We start from the raw sequence: 19,574 nt of genomic DNA, 5'->3' as shown, positions 1-19,574 counted from the left end.
CTTTGGTACGTGGAAATGAGCTTAGTTGCATTTCTCCCACGTTTTGCGAGTCAGTTAAAGTAGCAAAATATCTGATCACATGATCACACGGAACGGAATCACATGCCCCCTGACTGCTTCCTCGTTTCTGTTGTTTAACAACAAACAACATGGCTTTTCATGGGTCAGGGTCGCTTCTCCGTTACGTAGCTTTACTTGTATTGTTGTCTGTGTTTGTTAACGGGGAGGGACAGTTCAGGGGCTTCAGGAGGTTTCATCATTACTCCAGCCAGAGGACTGTGTTAGACGAGCAGTGGTTCACTCAGAGACTGGATCACTTCAATGGTGCAGACAGCAGAGTGTGGAAGCAGGTAAGTCTGGTCTGTGTACATATGGTGCAAAAATAAGTCACGAACTTATTGTCTCATAAAGAATAACTACAGTGCAACAAGGTGCACTTTTTAGGTAAAATTACCTCAATTCATGTTGATTTAATTTGGCTGGATGACTATGAAACACTCGAGTTGTGCTTCAGGAGAGAAGGCGGACTATTTTAATTTAAAATAACATGTTATTTTCTAATTTAATTAATTGTTTGACCACTGCAATTGTGTCTGTAGTTTTTTTTACACTGTAAACATTTCTCTCTCTGTCTCTCTCTCTGTCTCTCTCTCTCTCTGTCTCTCCTTCACCTCCTCTCTCTCTCTCTCTGTCTCTCCTTCACCTCCTCTCTCTCTCTCTCTCTCTCTCTCTCTCGCTCTCTCTCTCTCTCTCTCTCTCTCTCTCTCTCTCTCTGTCTCTCTCTCTTGCTCTCTCTCTCTCGCCCCCCTCCAGAGGTACTTTGTGAATGAAGCCTTCTACAAACCGGGGGGTCCGGTGTTTCTGATGATCGGGGGGGAGGGTCCGGCCAATCCGGCCTGGATGCAGAACGGGACCTGGCTCACCTACGCCCAGAAACTCGGAGCTCTCTGCTTGATGCTGGAGCATCGCTTCTACGGAGAGAGTCACCCGACCCCGTGCGTTTCAACCTTTGCTGATTTACAGACATTTACAATTCTCCACCTTGTATGACGTTCTATTCACTCCGAAGTCTAGTTTTAGATTCGTTTATTTAAACTCTTTGGGCAGGCTATTAAATAACAGCAACAAGGTGCCACAAAACCTTTTCCTTTATGTATTCTACATCAGTTTTGACACTACAAACAAATTCATAGTTTTTAGCTTTAGAGACATGATTAAAATCAGTTTGACTCTTTGACCTGTCAGGCTGGTAGTACGCTAACATATTGTCCAATAAACACAAAACCTTTGATTCTAGAGGACAATAGTTTTTAATTATCACCGTTTATGTCTATTTTGGGGTCATGCAAGGGCAGTAAAATAAGCCAAATACAAAAAAAATAAAAGATGCAACCAAGTGGATCTACTTTAGTCTGCGCCAAAGAAAAACAAGATATAGCTGCAAACTTCAGCAACACATTGCACCAATTGTGTTGCTTCAGTTTTATTTCCCGAGCTGCATTGAACGCTTCACTCCTCTCCACTTTTTAAAAAAAGTACAATACATGAAGAATCCTTTACAAATAGCAGATGAACTCAATCTGTTATAATGAAAGGAAAGTGCAGTTTGGTGTCTGAGTTTGATTCGTTGTCTCTTTACAGTTAAACCCGTTCCAAAGGCTGTTACCATCACTCAACCTGTGTTCACAGCAGTTTTTTTAGAGCTTTCACCAACTCTGGTTCCACAATACTGCAGGGTCAAAAAAGGAGAATAATCCATTGTGAAACCAGCTTCATGAGTGTGTTGATGCCGGTGTAGCTGCTGTGCCACCAGATGGCAGCCCTGCATTCTAAAGAACGTCTCCGTGGCTCCCTGCTGGTTTTAGAATAGATTTTAAGATTTTATTGATCACTTTAAAGCACGTCTGGGTCCGACATACAGAGAGGAAATGTTGACCCCCTTATGAGCCAGCTGGCAGCCTCAGATCCTCAGGTGGGGTTCTTCTGGCTGTTCCAAAGTCGAGGCTGAAAACTAAAAGGTGATCGAGCTTTAGCCATCAGGACCCCTCGTCTTTGGAACGAGCTGCCTGCAGAGATAAAACGCTCAGAATGAGTAATCTCTTTCAAATCACTTCTTAAAACACATTTTTACAGACTGGTTTTTATGTGAAGTCGTCACTTTACTGCTTTATTTTTATTTGTTGATTTTACTAAATTATTGAACAAAATTATTTTATTTCATTTTATTTTATTTTATTTTGTTGTTTTTATTGCTTTGTTTTTGCTGCTTTGTAAACTCTGTGTTTGAAGCAGCTCTATAAATAAAGTTATTATTATTCAGTATCTGTCCAGGCTGAATGTTGGGACGCTCACTGAAAACTACAGTATTTTGCTCACGCCTCCCTCTCATCTCTCTGTTTCAGTGACCTCAGCACGGACAGCCTGCGTTTCCTGAGCAGTCGGCAGGCGCTGGCCGACCTGGCTCACTTCCGCGCCGTGACGGTGGAGGCCCGGGGGCTGGCCGGCAGGAAGTGGGTGGCGTTCGGCGGGTCGTACCCGGGTTCTCTTGCCGCCTGGTTCAGGCTCAAGTACCCTCACCTGGTCCACGCCTCCGTGGCCACCAGTGCACCTGTTCACGCCACGGTCAACTTCCCAGGTATTAAGACACACACACACACACACACACACACACACACATCATTGGTTTGGATTCTCATCTTGTAAAGACACATGTGCCACTCGTTTTTTGGATGGTAGACCAAACTCTATTTAAAAAACAGTGAATGTAAGTTTGCTGTCAGGAAATGAACTGCACACTTCTGAATCAGAAACGAAGTTTGCACATAGTGATTGGTGCATGACAATAAACACAGTGCAATAGTATATTATTTACAATAGAATGTGATGAACAAACAAATTGAGAGTATGTTAAAGTAAGTCTGTTGTTAAAGTTTCAAGTGTATCTAAGGCGGCTTTAGACGCAATACATAATGCAGCAAACAACCGTTATTTAAAGGAAGAGACATTTGAGCTCCTGTATCAACATCTCTGCAGAACGCATCGAGCGTTGCGTTAAAAAAATGGACTTTTAATTCCCCACGTCTCGCTCCGTGTCTCGGGAAGTTTCGAGTCCCCGACAGATGAAAGAGATGAGGAAAGGTTTCGCTCTCTATCTGTGTTGTGTTTGGCCCGAGCTCGTTGTTTTCCCGCAGGAAAGGCTGCGGGGGTGGGAATGGAGGTCAGAGTGGCTTTGAATATGGACCTGCACCGTCTCTCACACACACACACTCACACATATACACACACACACACACAGGCACAACAGCGCTAGCTTGAAGACACCATTGCACACAGTCGCTCTGACTTCTATAAACCAGCCGAGACACAAAACATGTGGGTTTGCTCTGACGTCAGGTATCTGTTTATTATTTCCCAGAAACAACACTGCACCCAGTCAGCATTATTACCAGCGAGAGGCTGTGTTTTCACTCCAGGTGGAAACATTCTAAGATTTAGTAATGCGGAGCTTCTCCTCTGTTTCATGAACTGTGAAATTCACTTCTCGACCTCACCGAGACCTCTTTAAAATAAACACTTTCACAAGCACTTGACTAGAACCGGGTTCCCTCTGAAGATTAAGTGGTGCTTGTTGCAGCGCCTCAAAAATAGCCCTGTGTGTGTTTGACCAGCGTTCCTGTGTGTGATTGTTTTTAAGTGTCCGCCCTCCCCTCTGTCTTTATGTTCTATGTGCCAGAGTACTTGGAGGTTGTGTGGCGCTCGCTGGCCTCGGAGAACGCAGAGTGCCCCGTCATGGTGAAAAAGGCTTCGAGTGCCCTCGTGGAGCGCCTGAAGGACCCCAAGACCTACGACAACATCACCAAAGACTTCAAGTACGCTGTCTAAACTCTTTGTAGCCTATAACAAATAGCAGAGTTTGAGCTGACCAAGGCCTTGGATGAAGTACGTCATCTTAAAAGATCTGGGAGACGAATAATAAATCATGATCTCCATAAATTATAAGATCATTTGGCAATGGACCATTTCCTCAGCAGATTGTTTTTGTTTGTTTTTTTTCATTTAGAAAATATCTGTATCTAATAAACCCGTGTCCGTTTCATTTGAAGTGTCTAAGCGAGCCCCAACAGTGAGCCAGCATGCACTCCACCAGGGTCTGGGAGTGGGAAATATAAAGTGTAAGGCAGGCATGGTGGATGTTAATGATTAGACCATGAAATCCAAATATCTGCTGAGGAAAACGGGCTGTAGAAAGTGCAGACAAAGACCATGTTGACGAATGAAGTAAGGTTGCTTAAAGCGAAAAACTTTCATAGATGTAAAGGAATAATTATGTGAGATTGTGTGCACGAGTATCGCCTTTATTTTGGGAGGATTTACCGTCTTAAAGGGAACATTCGCCACCTTTTTCGCCACCAGCTGCATCTAGCTGACAGTGATGCAGGTGTATGTGAAGAACGCATGCAATGCATCCTGGTACATGTAGGCACTGGCGACACGGCTTCATGAGCAAGAGAACTCCACTTTCTCTGTCAGTGTATAATTTATTTTTTACAGCTCCGTGTTACATTATTATTCTTGATTTTCTTCCAAGATTTTCAGTCAAGCATGACGTTTGTCTCAGCCGGCCTTGTGCTCCGTCTACAGTCATTGTGTCTTTCTCTGGTGGTGTTCTGCATATTTAAGGTTGACATAGTGACTGTAAGTCAACATGGTCTGTTATACCGCTGCAGTTATTCTCACAGTGCTAGTTACTGTCTTGGAGACACACCAAAGCCTCGACTTTGTGTCTGACCACATGGGACATCTTTTTTGCAGATCATGCAGACGTGTCCTCGTGCAGACACAGAGGCTTGTCCAGCTTCTAAACCACAATGCCTCAGAGGATGCACCACTTGCGTCACGATTTCATCGTGAAGGAAGAATCACGCTCACATGAATGGTTTCTAACATTAGCATGACTCGATACGCTGCCCAAACAAGGTCAGACAGATGGTCAAAGACTCTGTCTTTTTACCGCTTCAGTCTTTCACACAAAAGCCCTCATTTCAACCTACAGTCCCAAAGTCAGTGGGATTCATCCTCTGGGGACCATGATTGCCTGTACAAAATGTTTTGGCGTTCCATCCAACGTTTGCTGAGATGTTTCAGTTTGGACCAAAGTGGTGGACTGACCAACGAACACTGCTCTCCCCAGAGCCACTAACAAAGTTTGTCTTCCTGTATTTGGAGAGACAAGTTGTAACTTTGTGGATAGAGGTAAACACAATCTACCCACATCCGTGGTTCAACACATCCTCGGAAGAAGTGCGTCTGCTGTGTGGAGCTGGTTTTTCGTACATAAGAAGCTCCAAACACTGGCTGGTTTATTGAAACAGCCTGAGGTTTTATTTCCTGACGACACAGGAAAAGAGAAAGAATAACTCGATGCACTGTACAACTGCCAATGCTTTGGTCTAACTTCCCTCCCATTTCCCTCTCTGCCCCCCCCCCCCCCCCCCCCCCCCCCCCCCCCCCCCCTCCTTCACCTCTTCTTCATCTCCCTCCTTACGCCCTTTGCATCCTCTCCTCCGTCTTCCTCCTCCTCCTCCCCCTCCAGCTTGTGTTCCAAACTGCAGATCCAGACAGAGATGGAGTCTGCCTACTTCCTGGAAACGCTGGCTGGCAACTTCATGGATGTGGTCCAGTACAATGAAGACAACAGGGGGTTTGAGGTGAGAGTAGACACAATAACATGGATTTTGGGGGCAGATACTGTCTGCAGATTTGGTTGTTTTCATGCCAAACTAAGTGCTCGTTGCTCACACCAACCTCAGACATTGAAACTATGACATATGAAACTAACGGAACGTCTTGCTTCCAGTCTTTCAGGCTCTTCTTTTAAAGGGTCATTTCCAATAAAGCCCCTTTCTCCCTAATCATGCTGATTAATTCTAGCCACAATGTCATCAATTGTGAGAGAAATCTATCTCTACAATCTCTCCACAATTTAATATTCATATACTGACATGAATAGAGAAATATGATGGGGGGGGGGGCAATTCCAGGATGAAAGTAGCTGAAACTGAGCTTCAGGACATTATTTTTATAGACTGACCAGAGAAGCTTTTCCAGTATAGTTCACTAAATCCCCTGTTATACAAACAATATATCAGATCTAACAAGATTCATGCATGTGGGACTGAGAGCGTAGACTTTGTGCAGAGCCTTTTTAGGTCAGGGGTCGACCTTTTATCCAGTCGTGGTTGAGTGGAAGGCAGCTATGAGGTGTAGGAGGGCTACAGACAGCCCAAGCAGTATACTGAAACATAAGAAACGCTGCATTGTTTAGCAGCCGGGGGCCCTGGGATACTGCCAGGTCTCCAGGGCTGCATGCAGCCATAACTGGCCACACAAAATATTTAGCAGTTTGCTGCAGCACAATGCGAGATTAGCCGTGGACAGACACAGAGGAGCACACTCAGTCCCACGACCCATCGCATGATCCTCCTGGCGGAGATAGACATCAATTTACATACTCGCACGCAACTTTGTGCGGTATAATCCAAGTCTCATTTATCCAAAATCACGTGCATTTTCATGTACAAACATGTGCAGAAGTGTTTTACAGTTTAATAGTAAGGTTTTAGCGAAGATGCATGTGTTTGGGAAGTAGTGAGTAGGGAGCCAGTCATATAACTGATGCATGGTTGGTTTTTTTCTTCTATGCAGCAAAACCAAGACTTTTTTATCTTTCAGGAGAAAACAGACAGATACAGTATATAGATATCATTCTCAATGTCCCCGAGCTCACACAACGAACAGATTCTGTCCTCTGGAGTGGAATTAAACCGACCGATAAAACTAATCCTGCAGATTCCAAACTGTGAATCATAATTCATATTCCTCCGTACTACAATTATATTGAATGATATTGCCCAGCCCTATTCCAGAAGAGGTCTCCGTTGTGGTGCGATGTAGTGCCCACAACACATCCCATCAACATGTTTATTGTTATTATCTCTTTCTGTACATCTATTCCCATTTCTTTTTCCTCCCGTGGTGCTCTTTTCTTTCTGTTTTTACCAGCTCCCCTCCTTTTTTTTTCTTCTCATCCCATCCCCTCTCTGTCCCTCCTGGTGCCTCGAGGAGACGTGAGTCCGGTTACCAATAAGCTGAAAAAGTAACAAAAGCCTCTGTGGTCTCTCTGGTTTCCTGTCGCCTCCGAGCTAAAGAGACGCTTATAAAAGAACTGAGAGGAGTCCACAGCGCATAGCCCGGACCCGACGCAGCCAACGGCTCTGCCTCGCTGACACAAAGGGCCGCGTATGGAGCAAACCAGCAGGTTTTAGGTACCACTGAGGAATTTGGGAAAGGACTGAGGAACCGAGGGTGTAACTCAATCAGAAGAGGCCGCGCGGTGGCTTCACAGTTGAGGAGTTATCAATGGGGGGCTTTATAGAATACGGAAAGGGCGTTATGTAACGTCGTGGAACAAGTTCCTCTTTTTACACACAGGAGGTGCGGAGAGATGCAGGGATGCATTTAGAGTTAACGAGGCTCTCCTTCTGCACGTGGGAACAACTAACCACTGCCAACTGTTTCACTCCTCCATCCCTCAGTCCAGCATTTAGTTTGAGGCACATTTATACCTGGCATTGCATTGTGGGTTGTTGTACAGGCAAGGGATCATTCAATTATTCACAAGTCCAAGAGCTGTCTGCAACAATTGTTGATTTTTATATTCATCTCATGCATTCTGTGCAATATGTCACCAGTTCATTTATTGTTTTTATGCACAGTTTCTTTGACAGGGTACACAAATACTTTTTTGTATAAATAAGTAAATTAAATAAATACAGGTTGAAAATCAGAATAAAAAATAAAGTCTCCACAATGTTCAGAAATTAACTTTAATTGTGTCGGCATCTTGGTGGCCCGGGATCTATCTATCTCTCCCTCTCACTCTCTATCTCTCTCCCTCTCTCTCGCTCCCTCTCTCTCTCTGTCTCCCTCTCTCCCCCATTTCTACACTGGCCCTCACGCTGGACTTTTGAGGATGACGGGTTCCCAGCTTCAGTTTCATGAGATGGAACAGGAACTGGTCTCTTAAAAAGCCACTTTGGATTTGTCCCCATAAAAACTCCCTCGACATGAAACCCACAACACAAGCCGGGTCCCTTTGTTGCACTCTTTCACATATATTTCACAAGTTCACGTCTCCTTTCACAATAAAAGCCCAAGCAGCAGAAAAGGACCATTCATCATGAGATCAAATTTACGCTCCTGATGAGACATCATCTTAACTCATTTGCTTTTTTTCCCTTCTTCTTCTTCTTCTTTAGGGCGTGACGGGCACCAACATCACCATCAAGGTGCTGTGCAGCGTGATGGGTGACGCCTCATTCGGGGATCCCTACGCCCGCTACGCTGCCGTGGCCCGCCTCATGATGGACACCTTCTCTATCAAATGCATGAACATCAGCTACAAAAGCTACCTCGGAGACATGACGGACACATCTTGGAACGGGCCGGCCGCAGGGGGAGGTGGGTATTTACTGGGAAGGGCTGTCTGTGTGTATGTGCAGACATGGTTATTTTAAAATGTCACCAGCTATGTTTTACATACTTGGGGCCAGTTTGTTGGCAGGTTAGTGTGTTTTTTGGTGAATAACAGAGACAGTGTGATGTCACATTGACATTTTTCCACTGTCGTCTAACAGTAATTCATAATACAGGAGCAATCAGCTGCAGTAGAAGGTAGAAAAAACACCAGTAGCCTCAGTGGACCAGAATAAAACACAGCAACGAGACCGGTTACGTGTGGAGTTTGGGATGCGGTCACAGTCATGACGAAGCAAAAACCCATTTCTGGGTGTTGTCGGAAGGCTTTTTTTAGGATATGAAAAAATAAACTAGGCAATTTCTGGCTAAGTAGATCCATCAAACAATGTAATTACATCACGTAACTCCTAAAAAACAGTCCTGGAACGATGTGGAAAACCCAAAATAATGTTTTTTTTCTTAAAGTAAGAACATTAAAGTAGTTTTTATCAGGCTTTAAAACAACCAAGGTTTATTTAGCCTTGAGTAGACTACTCTAAGCATGACAATGCTATTTTTAGCAACCCCCCCCCCCCCCGCCCCCTGTCTTGTGGGTTTCAGTTGCACTCTTTCCTCTCTTCATTTGGGCTGAATAACGAAAAAAGTGAATACAAACAAATAGTCATCTTCACCTGCTCTGTGCTAGTTAGTGCATTGGTTTATACAAACCAACTGATTCTGCTGGCTAACGGGTCACTTGTGTTTGTGTGTATTCAGGGAGACAGTGGGTCTACCAGACCTGCACTGAATTTGGATTCTACCAGAGCACCGACTCGCCCAACCAACCGTTCACGGGCTTCCCTCTAGTGTGAGTACACCAAACATCGCCTCTCTCTCTGCCTAATAAACGTACGTTTTCACCTCCGCTCTCACTGTTCTCTTCTAGGTATCACGTGAAACAGTGTGCAGACTTCTACAACGTCAGCGCTGAGCAGCTGGCGGAGGCCGTGGCTCAGACCAACGAGTATTACGGCGGCTACGACATCCGCTCCACCAGAATCGTTCTGCCCAACGGCTCCATTGACCCGTGGCACGCATTGGGAGTCACTCAGGACATCACACCCGACCTCCCCGCTGTTTTCATCAAAGGTGAGAAAGCAGGGTGACGTTATGCTGTCTTCTAGAAATAAGATTTTAAAATGTTTATTATGAGTCAAAGCTTCTTTGTGTTAAAGGTAAATTTCGCCACCTTTTTTATGTGGATGTCCACTCAGCGCTGATGGTGAATGTAGTCGACGGAAGCAAATCATTAGTGCGTGCTAGATTTAGTTAACGTGCGCTCAGTGCCGACATGTACCAGGATGCATTGCGGGCGAGCTGCTGACGCCCCGAGGGTTCCCCGTCGGCCACGTCCTCTTCCACAGCCTCAGGCTTCTCTCCGCTGCATCTGCTGTTGGACATGTAGCTAGTTTGCAACAGAATCGAAGAGAAGACAACAGGAAGTTCTGTTTTTGAGCAGCATCTAGACCCACTAGCTACCAAGAGGCGGACACGAGAAATCTACTACGTCACTGTCACATTAAAATAACGCCACTGGACGCAGGAAGAGCAACAGATTTTTGCAGCTGCGAGCTCATCTTTATGGGTCAATGTATAATATATTCAATCGACTACATTCACCATCAACACTGACTGGACGTCCACATCAAGGGGGGCGACTTTTTTCCCTTTCACTACTTGTTGAAACAGAGTTCCCAATTGGTCCGTTTATTATTTTTACAACGTTGATGTCAGTAGAATGAGATTTAAGTAGAAAACTCCAGCCAAGATCATGCATCGAAGACATCTGATTACAGTCCAGTTGTCCCTGTTCTTCTTTGTGTGTAGTCATCATAGCAGGTGTCGTGTAGGTAGACAGTCCTTTGACTACAGTTTATCGATAATAAGCATTTGAGGAACTTTTAAAATCTTTTTTTTTTTTGTGTAAAATGCGTTGAGTCACCCGAGTTAACTGAAGACTGGATTTCATTTGTGACTGCTTCACGTTACAGAAGCCAAGCAACGGTTTCAGCGTCGAAGAATGGCTCACTTGTTCAATTCTAACTTTATTAGGTGGATAATTGCTCTCAGAAAATCTCAGTTTGACTGCTTTTCTTATATTTATATATATATATATATATACATATATATATGTATGTTGTTCTCTCTGATCCAGGAACAGCTCATTGTGCCAACATGTACCCTGCCAGGAGCCAGGATCTCCCCCAGCTGGCTCTGGCCCGGGATCACGTCTTCTTACTTCTCCAGAGGTGGCTGAAGTGAAATGACTGACAGCCGAACAGGCCAATGGACGGCTCGGCAAGACAAACACATTTTAACTTCTGTCCAGATCGTTGACACTGCAGTGAGACTGCTTCTTTTACTGCCACGTTCATGAATCTGCATGAAAAGGCATTTTACACAAGCGTCAGATGGTACAAAGTTCAGCTGTTTTAAATGAATGAATGAGCAGATGAATCAATAATACTTTTTTTAAATGACTGTCGGGGATTTTTCTCGCTCATTTTCAGTTTAATTTTGAGTCAACATTACAAAGGTTATATATACAGTATAATATAGTGCACTCCTGGACAGAGAAAGATAGCTCAGTTGAATTAATTGGAGGCAGGTTTAACTTCACATTAACTGACTGTTTGAACTATTTAACTGAAGACAAACGAGTTGCACCATCCAGAGATACTTCATCACACTCAATCATTTCTCATTTCGTAAGAACAATTTCATAAGTACTGGGGAAAAAAAAGAAACTTGTGTAAGTCTGTGAAATTAAAACGTTTCCCAGCATAGCGTTTGCTTTTTGATACAATATGCGACGTCACTGCCTTTTGTTGCATGCTATTGACCTATCTGCACATACAGGACACTTTGCGTGGCCAACTCTTGACAAATACATTTCATATTGAGAAACTCTCACAGCAAAGTTCATCAACATCATTTCCCGTTGACTGTAGCATTTGAAGGCTCCACAACACACTGAAAATCATGTTTGAACAGGCAGCAATGAAACAAAAACAAAACACTTTTCTGCAGAGAATTCGCCCAGGATTGTCTCTGGAGTTCATGTGTTTGCACGAGATCTACGTGTCGCACAAACATGCACACATCTGGTCGTGCTCATCAAACAAGTTTAGTCTTGTTAGTCTTGTTTGATGATAAGAGAGTAGATACAATGCTGTCTGGGCTGCTCAACAGGTATGGGCTGCTCAACAGGAGCGTGATCAGATCTCCAGCCGGACCCAGAGATGGCGTATAACTGTTTGGGAAACTGTAATCAGGACGACATATTGCAATGTTTTCGTCTTTTGTCTTGGATTCGGTTTAAAAGCAGAGTCTGCATTAGAAGAACAGAAGTGGCCTCGCATGACACGGTTGTATTAGACAGCTGTGTGTTCATTAAGCACCCCCAAAACACAGACACAGTGACCCCACTTTGCTTAACGCTGTTTGTTTTCACAGTCAGTCCCGTCTGTATCTCAGCTGCAAGACCCCCACTCCAACACACATACCACACACCCCCAAACTCTGTGGACCAAAAACCCTGCTCTGAGGCACCTGGGCATTCAGTCCACAAAGTATACATGTGAAATATATATTATTATGAAGAAGTCCAGTCTTTGTGAAAGCAAACATTGACGATGGATTTACTCATAATTGCCCATACACTCTCATTTAATCCCCCTGTAATTCAAATCCCCATGCACCTCCTCTTCAGCCTCTTTGGCTGCAGCAGGAGTGTAATTGAGCTTCAGCCTCTTTGCAGGTGTGTGTGTGTGTGTGTGTGTGTGTGTGTGTGTGTGTGTGTGTGTGTGTGTGTGTGTGTGTGTGTCGCCACCCAACTGTGTCACCTCACCAGACAGAAAAGCGTCAGGTGGTCTTTTGTGAATTGTCACTTGGTTATGTAAATATAAAATCACATACAAAATGAATAAGCCCAAACTCTCCTATGAGACGTGTTAATTGTTTGTTAATCAATGTTCTGTTCTGCAAAGATGTAACATTAAAAACAAAAACAGTACTTGTGTGGATGCTTCTTTATTTTGTGTTGGCACGTGAATGCCTCGTGGTGAAGTCGTAGGTCCTCAGTGATTTTCCATTGAATGTGACTAAACATAACGGAGACGCCTGCTTACATGTTGTTTCTACACATTTCCCATCATTGTCACTTCCTGTTGTAAACATCGCACAAGTTGTCAGCTGCATCAAGTTGGGTAAAACGTACCGGAAGTAAACGCGTGGACGTAGAAATTCGACTTTTTATTTGTTGCTTTTTAAGAAATTAGGAGCAGCAACTCGGTAGAGTACAGCAATACAATATATCAGAATGTAAAATAATATGTTTTGTGTTATAAAAGGACGTGAAGTTGTTTTTGTGTGTCAATGGACAACTATATGGTAATTATTTTTGGCTTTTATTTTGAAACCTCCCCGGAAGCTGTTAATCAGTTATTTCGTTGCGCTTGACACTGAAACAGAGACACCCGCTTCACGCTCGCTTGTTTTGTTTGAAGGCGGAGTTCGGGGCCAATAAAGTCGTCTCTGAATCAGCGGTGGAGTCATTCGTAGTTCTCACGTTCACCGGATTAAAGTGTTTTTGCCATTTAACGTTAACACCGCGGACGAACCTTTCGTTTTATCTCGTTTGGAAAGCGGACTGATACGGTTAACGTTTCACCTGCGGCATTCAAAGTAACGTCTCCAGATAGGTAAGTTAAGGACTCTTGTTTTTTTTTTTTAAGGTTATACCTTAACGGTAGACTCAAGAAATGTGTAGCTATTCTACAACAACCGGAAAGGTCTTTAAACTAGCTATGTTTAGATAATGTGCGGAGAAGTACTGCAGAAACCCTGTTATTTGTGTGACTTTCAGTGCAATAGTGCGCTTCACATCCAGCTGCTTCCTTTGGGCTCTCCAGGTGCATGATTAATAAGCATGGTGCAGGGCTAAGCTTTTTAAAAATGAATTTGTGTGAATGCATTCCTGGATGTTTGACGGACACACGACAGAGTCTCTGGACAAAAACTAATGTTTGCAGCTTTTTTTGCAAACCTATCCAGCTGTCTCTCGTCCTAACACAATGCTAATTGTATTTGTACGGATTAACAGTAGTTTTATCTACAACCACTGCTGATTGCACGGTCATTTAACGCCAAACGCTGCCATTATTCGTGCAGGAATCTCTATTCACTAAGTCGGAAAGTGAAGTGTCGCTTCGACCTCAAACTAAACTGCGTGTGAAGCCTGTTGCACTGCCTTGTCCCAGAGGTTGTGAGGAACAATCTCAGAGATTTATCAACGAATAAACCAACCCAAACATTTGCACAGCTCACACTGTGGAGAAAAAAAAATAAGGCGTGATGACCAGTAAGAACATGTACAATAAATCCCATGGATGCCATTTGTCCGTTTTTTTATAAGCACGCCTGCAGGCATGTCTCCTGTGGCTGCATTCATTCTGCGTCAGTGAGTGGGGGTGCAGGCTGAATCATTTTACTAAAATGGTTTCATGAAAGATTTCATTGTAGTCTAGAATTAAAATAACGAAGAGCCCAGGCGGTCATGTTTGGAGCTAATGTTTGAGGAAGTGTTAGTCAGATCCTGTAGCACTCTGTAAACGTGTTCCTTAAAAACAAGCAGAGGGTCACGTGATGATTGAAGTTACCCATGAAGAGTCATATGAAAGGGATGCCTATTGTGGAATGACGATTTCTTCAATCTGCAGTTGTTCAAATGCTCATAAAGATGAAATACTGATGAAGCTCAGAGGTTTAACAACACGTGCCACCAGTAATCTGTGTGTCTACTAGAGGAGAAATCAACAGATGCAGCGAAACATCTAATATTCTGTGTTCTTCAGCTGCTGTGGAGTCGAAGATGAAGCGCCTCTCGTTACTCTGCCTGTGGTTACTGGTGGCCTTGTACGGCCACAATGGCGCGCTGTCCCAGCCTCCGTCCTACGGCGAGCGGGGCTCTGATCTCGGCATACAGGTGTTCCAGCAAGTGGTCCGCTCCAAGCCTCTGGAGAACGTGGTGCTGTCGCCCCACGGCGTGGCTTCCATCCTCGGGATGCTGCTGCCGGGAGCTCACGGAGAGACTCGCAAGCAAGTCCTCAACGCTCTGCGGTACAAGAAGAACGGTAAGGACTCCTTTTGGGTGTTGGAAGTTGAGTCACCGACCGACTAGAGTTTGGTAGATTTGCTCGTTACGTGAACTGAAGTCCCTGCAGATCTCAGATGAGCCCTCAAATATTTCGTTTAACATTTAAACCTTGTGCAATAATAGGCCCGTACAGGATGTTGAAGAAGCTGCACAAGACCTTGACGGCCAAGTCCAACCAGGACGTCGTGCTGATCGCCAACGCCATGTTCAACCAGGTCGGCTTCCCCATGGAGGAGGCCTTCGTGTCTGCCAACAAAGCCAACTTCCAGTGCGCGAGCAGGGCCCTGGACTTCAGCGACCCCCACGGGGCCGCGGAGGAGATCAACGAATGGGTCAGCAATAAGACCAAAGGTAGGAGTCATGGGTCAACGTAGCAGCTGTACACACCATATTAATATTGTCAAAGAGCCCCTTGTTGATGCAGGTGTGGGCATGTATTTGTGTTAAAGTTGTTGCTTGACAGTTATGTATTAAAGTATGTACATTTCATAAGAACTGAAACTAAGACGCTTCATCCTTCGTGAATTTGGCGCTCAATGTGTTGAGACTGGTTGATAAAGACTCAGATTTGACGGTTGTGGTCCAAGCGATGGGGTGCTGAGTTGCGTCTATTTCTATCGTGTTCATACATCAAACACATATTCAACCTGTTGAACTCCTCACAGACCACGCGAGACAGCCTTGACTTTGTGAAGCGGTCTGATCTGATGCTGCATTATTTCTTTCTCATCTGTGCTGAAGTGAGTATGAAAGATTTCTTTTTTTTTTTTTAATCCAGGTCACATCCCCAGCCTGATCAAAGCAGACATGCTGGACTCGTCTCTGACCCGTCTGGTCGCTGTCAACGCGATCTACTTCAAAGGGCTGTGGAAGTCTCGCTTCCAGCCCGAGAACACCAAGATGAGGCCCTTCACCGGGGGCAACGGAGACGTTTACAAAGTCCCCATGATGTCCCAACTGTCCGTCTTCAGCATCGGTGAGTGGAGACGTGTCACTCTGTGTTCGTGTTTTTGCTTTTATATCATCTCCTTGCTTTCATAGAGCCTATGTATGTATTTATTTATTTAGTGGCATAATTAGAAGGTACGGTTCTGCTGTAGATGGTTGCAGTATGGATTCAGACTAGTTGGAATTTATTGCCCAGATAAGAAGGTCAGGAATCAGAGCCAGTTGAGATAAGTCAAATACGAATTACACTGCAATAATTTGATAAATATCCAGAGGAATTTATTTATATAAAAGGGGCCTTCAGCTTCTGTCACCATGAATTATAAGGAATCCTTCCTATTCTGTAAACATGCTGTATTTGTGGTTCGTTTTTATTGTGATTTTTAACAAGTGATACAATACTGTGGTATATTCAGGGACATATTATGTAAACAAAAGAGTCAAAACAGTGATATTAAAAAAATATAACCAATAATAATAATAATAATAATAATCTAAAAGAAATAAGACAAGATAAAAAAATATGTATTTTTAAAGATAAAAGCTTGCAGGACAGAGAGCTCCATTAAGTTAATTCTGACTTTTTGCTTTTCACCGAACACTTTTCTCTTTAATGCCTCTATTAAAGGTATTCCATACTTTATTAAAAGTGTTTCATACTTTATTAAGTGTTCGTGGAGCCCCTGAAAGAGCATTTTATTTCCTCTAACTCGTGCGTAGATTGAGTAAAGTTAATTCAGTTTTACAGAGTTACTTGGATGCTGGATAACTGGTGTTTTTATATACAGTACAGAATGAGTGCCAGGCAATAATGCGGAGTTAAAGAGTTTTCTCGGAAACAAATAAACATTGTTTACATTTGCAAAGTCAATTATTTAAACTTGTCTAAAGTTGGTCCAGAAGGCCTCAGGGAGTCTTTAATTCAACATGAAGTTGGTGTTCATGTCTTTAAATAAACGCTGCATGTCTGAACCGTCTCGACGTGGTTGGAGAAATTGGCAACAAACGGGCCAATCAGAAGCTGCTGTTAAACTTGCTATACTGCAAATTTAAAGATTACATTGTTCTTAATTTAGTTTGTTTTTATGACGCAATCCCAGCTGTTTGTGACTCATTCGTCAGCTCGTGGTGAGTTTAGCCTTGCCACCTTGGTCGGATATTATGAAGTGAAACGACTAGTCACTTGTCTATATTTAGCCGAGTCGTCAGAGTGCTGCGGATAGATTCTCATACAGAGCTGGAGTCAGACCGAGGCCACGTTCAGCTGTGACACACACACACACACACACACACTAGCATCTTTCTCCAGTGTCTGTGTGTAGACTTTAGTGTTCATAATCTGTGCTGCACCTACGCCATGAAGAGTCTGTAACGGCCCTAAATCACTTGGTTATGACTTGATGCAGTTATATTTTATGAATGTAATGGGACTCGCGCGTACTTGGCTTCATTACTTCAGATCCTGATGTGACGTGATTTAGTTTAATGGCCACATAAAGGAAGAAGACCCGTGTGAGCACAGTCAAATGGACGTTTGTGATGTGAGACCGGTGCTGATGTGACTCTGTGTGCTTTCTTCTGCCGAGAGAAACTCGGATAAACCGGTCATTCTGATTTGGCAGCCAAGTGCGTTTTTCGGTGGAAATGTGGTGTTTAAAAAGTCAAAGGAGCCATGTCATGCTTCAAGCAACAATGTATTGGAAGCGAGTAGAAAACTGTGTCCCTGTGTAAATGCAGTGTCTGTTATTTTAATATCACTGTTCTGCTATCCACCCCCTTTGCTGAAACTAACAACCTGTTCATGGGATCCTTTTTGTGCTGATAAATATCTGCTGTCATCAGGAAATGATGCATTTTTAGTTTTGTTTATACTAAATACAGAAAATGATGTCACCCACAGAAACACAAGTTCTTCAACAGAAAAAGGATTTATAGCATAAATACACGCTTCTTTCTTTTTAATCGCACATATACTGTGGCACTGTACACGGCTTGGCTCAAGTTTCCTCCTCCCCATCACCCTGACCTTTTGAAAACGATTAACCCTTAACTCCTCCTCTTCCTCCGCCAGGTATCGCCTCCACGCCTCAGGGACTGAAGTACAAGGTGATTGAGCTGCCGTATCACGGAAACACCATCACCATGTTGATAGTTCTGCCCTCCGAGGAGGACACGCCCCTCTCCCGTGTCATCCCGCACGTCAGCACGGCCGCGGTGCAGGGCTGGTCCAAACTGATGAGCATGAGGAAAGTCCGCCTGCTCATCCCCAAGTGAGTGAGACACACGCACGCACACCACAGTAGCTCTTCTTTGGCTGAATGCGACAGTAACTGTGTGTGTGTGTGTGTGTGTGTGTGTGTGTGTGTGTGTGTGTGTGTGTGTGTGTGTACGTCTGTAGGTTTACTGCTGATGCCGAGGTGGATTTGGAAGCCCCCCTTTCAGCGCTGGGAATAACTAACATGTTCAGTGAGGACAAAGCCAACTTCAGACACCTCAGTGAGTGAAAGTGACGCGCTCCTTCTCGAGTATTCATAACAGGTTTATTTGGATACGAGGCATCGTTGGCTGTTTACTGCTCAGAGCCATTAAGGAGTGCGAGTTGTGTGTCGCTGCCCGGTGTGAAAAACAAAGTCCCTCCTGTTCTCTTTCTCTGCCCAAGTGATGGAGTGAAAGACGCTCTAAAGGTTGGGGTCTAGTGCCACCATGTGGTCTAATCTGTAAAGAATTTATTGGATTACTCCAGGAAAAAAGGGCTGTTTCTGATGGATGTGAAGCAGGCTAAAAGGCAACAATACTTTTTTTTTTTTTTCTTTTTTTTAATTTATTTTTTATTTATTTATTTTTTTTACTAGATCTGAACCATGAACTGCAGGTGTAAAAAGCACCGTTCACACACTTAATTCCAAGGAAATCATTTATCGAATTACAATTTCTACTTTCCTCAAATTGTACCACATGCTGTTGTTTTCTCAGGTGCTGAGCCCGTTCATGTCTCCAAGGCTCTGCAGAAAGCCAAAATCGTGGTGAATGAAGATGGAACAAAAGCAGCAGCTGCCACTAGTGAGTATTTGTTCTGGGACTTGTAGTTCTGGACAAACATTTTGAGCCCAACACTTATGATGTTGTCTCTGACGTGATTTTGTGTTTAGCTGCCATTTTGCTGGCTCGGTCCTCTCCACCCTGGGTTACAGTGGACCGACCTTTCCTCTTCCTCATCAGACATAAGCCAACAGGTACGGTCTAATATTTCGTGTGTGTGTGTGTGTCTGTCTGTCTAATGGACACTGATGAGTTCTCTCTGTCCCAGGTACCGTCCTCTTTATGGGGCAGATCAACCAGCCTTGAGTCCAACCATCACTGGCTTATCTGCTGGTAGCGTCGTACGCCAGCATGGGAAATGCTTCTACACTGCCACGCATGAACGAAGACGTGTACACACACACAAACTTTGCTGTAGACTTTTGTACAGCGTGGACATATGATGTTATTTGTTTTAAATATTGCTTTTTATGTTACACGTGTTCTGTAACGCATAACATGCTTTATAAAATGTTTTTGCTGACTAAATTTTTCCAGCTGTTTTTAATTTGTTTTTTTATATACTTTTTTGAATTTATTACTTTTTTTTTTTTTTTTTAAAGACTTTGAATGTCAATTGTGTATTTTGCTCACCTCTGTGGAGTCGTATGATCAGTGTATTTATTGTGCCCCTGTCTGCAGTCTGTTCTGTACATCCCATCATGAACGTCTTGTATTCAGCTACTCTACAATGATTGTGTCCCTCACTGAGGAAGTCTTCTGTTTTCATATTTGATCAAATAAATACACATATTTATAACTTCAATGGTTGTGCCTTATTTGGGGTAATGGCAATTATTCTCTTGTTTGCATA

General features: G+C 43.7%; 2 protein-coding genes across 2 annotated transcripts; both read left to right on the top strand.

Moving 5' to 3' along the window:
* Positions 1-87: 87 nt before the first annotated feature.
* On the top strand, positions 88-12,592 carry prss59 (serine protease 59, putative). The gene is made up of 9 exons (XM_031861248.1): positions 88-350; positions 814-995; positions 2,403-2,635; positions 3,734-3,869; positions 5,594-5,708; positions 8,319-8,520; positions 9,295-9,385; positions 9,464-9,666; positions 10,733-12,592. The coding sequence occupies exons 1-9, from the start codon at positions 150-152 to the stop codon at positions 10,837-10,839; spliced, it is 1,470 nt and encodes a 489-aa protein (XP_031717108.1). The 5' UTR covers positions 88-149; the 3' UTR covers positions 10,840-12,592.
* A 475-nt stretch (positions 12,593-13,067) lies between these two features.
* On the top strand, positions 13,068-19,526 carry serpine2 (serpin peptidase inhibitor, clade E (nexin, plasminogen activator inhibitor type 1), member 2). The gene is made up of 9 exons (XM_031860511.1): positions 13,068-13,280; positions 14,433-14,711; positions 14,858-15,085; positions 15,513-15,710; positions 17,754-17,952; positions 18,081-18,178; positions 18,656-18,742; positions 18,832-18,915; positions 18,990-19,526. The coding sequence occupies exons 2-9, from the start codon at positions 14,450-14,452 to the stop codon at positions 19,025-19,027; spliced, it is 1,194 nt and encodes a 397-aa protein (XP_031716371.1). The 5' UTR covers positions 13,068-13,280; positions 14,433-14,449; the 3' UTR covers positions 19,028-19,526.
* The last annotated feature ends 48 nt before the right edge of the window (positions 19,527-19,574 follow it).

The sequence above is a fragment of the Anarrhichthys ocellatus genome, unplaced genomic scaffold (assembly GCF_004355925.1).
Source record: "Anarrhichthys ocellatus isolate YVR2014 unplaced genomic scaffold, GSC_Weel_1.0 scaffold24, whole genome shotgun sequence".
In the NCBI taxonomy this organism is placed as follows: Eukaryota; Metazoa; Chordata; class Actinopteri; order Perciformes; family Anarhichadidae; genus Anarrhichthys; species Anarrhichthys ocellatus.
This window is presented reverse-complemented; position numbering and strand designations above follow the sequence as displayed.

What these genes read in the sequence shown, in the direction of transcription:
- prss59 (XM_031861248.1), top strand. Translation starts at nt 150, where the DNA reads ATGGCTTTTCATGGGTCAGGGTCGCTTCTCCGTTACGTAGCTTTACTT. An exon ending in ACAGCAGAGTGTGGAAGCAG is followed by an intron (nt 351 to 813) that starts GTAAGTCTGGTC and finishes GCCCCCCTCCAG; the next exon opens with AGGTACTTTGTGAATGAAGC. An exon ending in CCCCGCTGTTTTCATCAAAG is followed by an intron (nt 9,667 to 10,732) that starts GTGAGAAAGCAG and finishes TCTCTGATCCAG; the next exon opens with GAACAGCTCATTGTGCCAAC.
- serpine2 (XM_031860511.1), top strand. Translation starts at nt 14,450, where the DNA reads ATGAAGCGCCTCTCGTTACTCTGCCTGTGGTTACTGGTGGCCTTGTAC. An exon ending in TCTGCGGTACAAGAAGAACG is followed by an intron (nt 14,712 to 14,857) that starts GTAAGGACTCCT and finishes GTGCAATAATAG; the next exon opens with GCCCGTACAGGATGTTGAAG. An exon ending in GGTCAGCAATAAGACCAAAG is followed by an intron (nt 15,086 to 15,512) that starts GTAGGAGTCATG and finishes TTTTTAATCCAG; the next exon opens with GTCACATCCCCAGCCTGATC.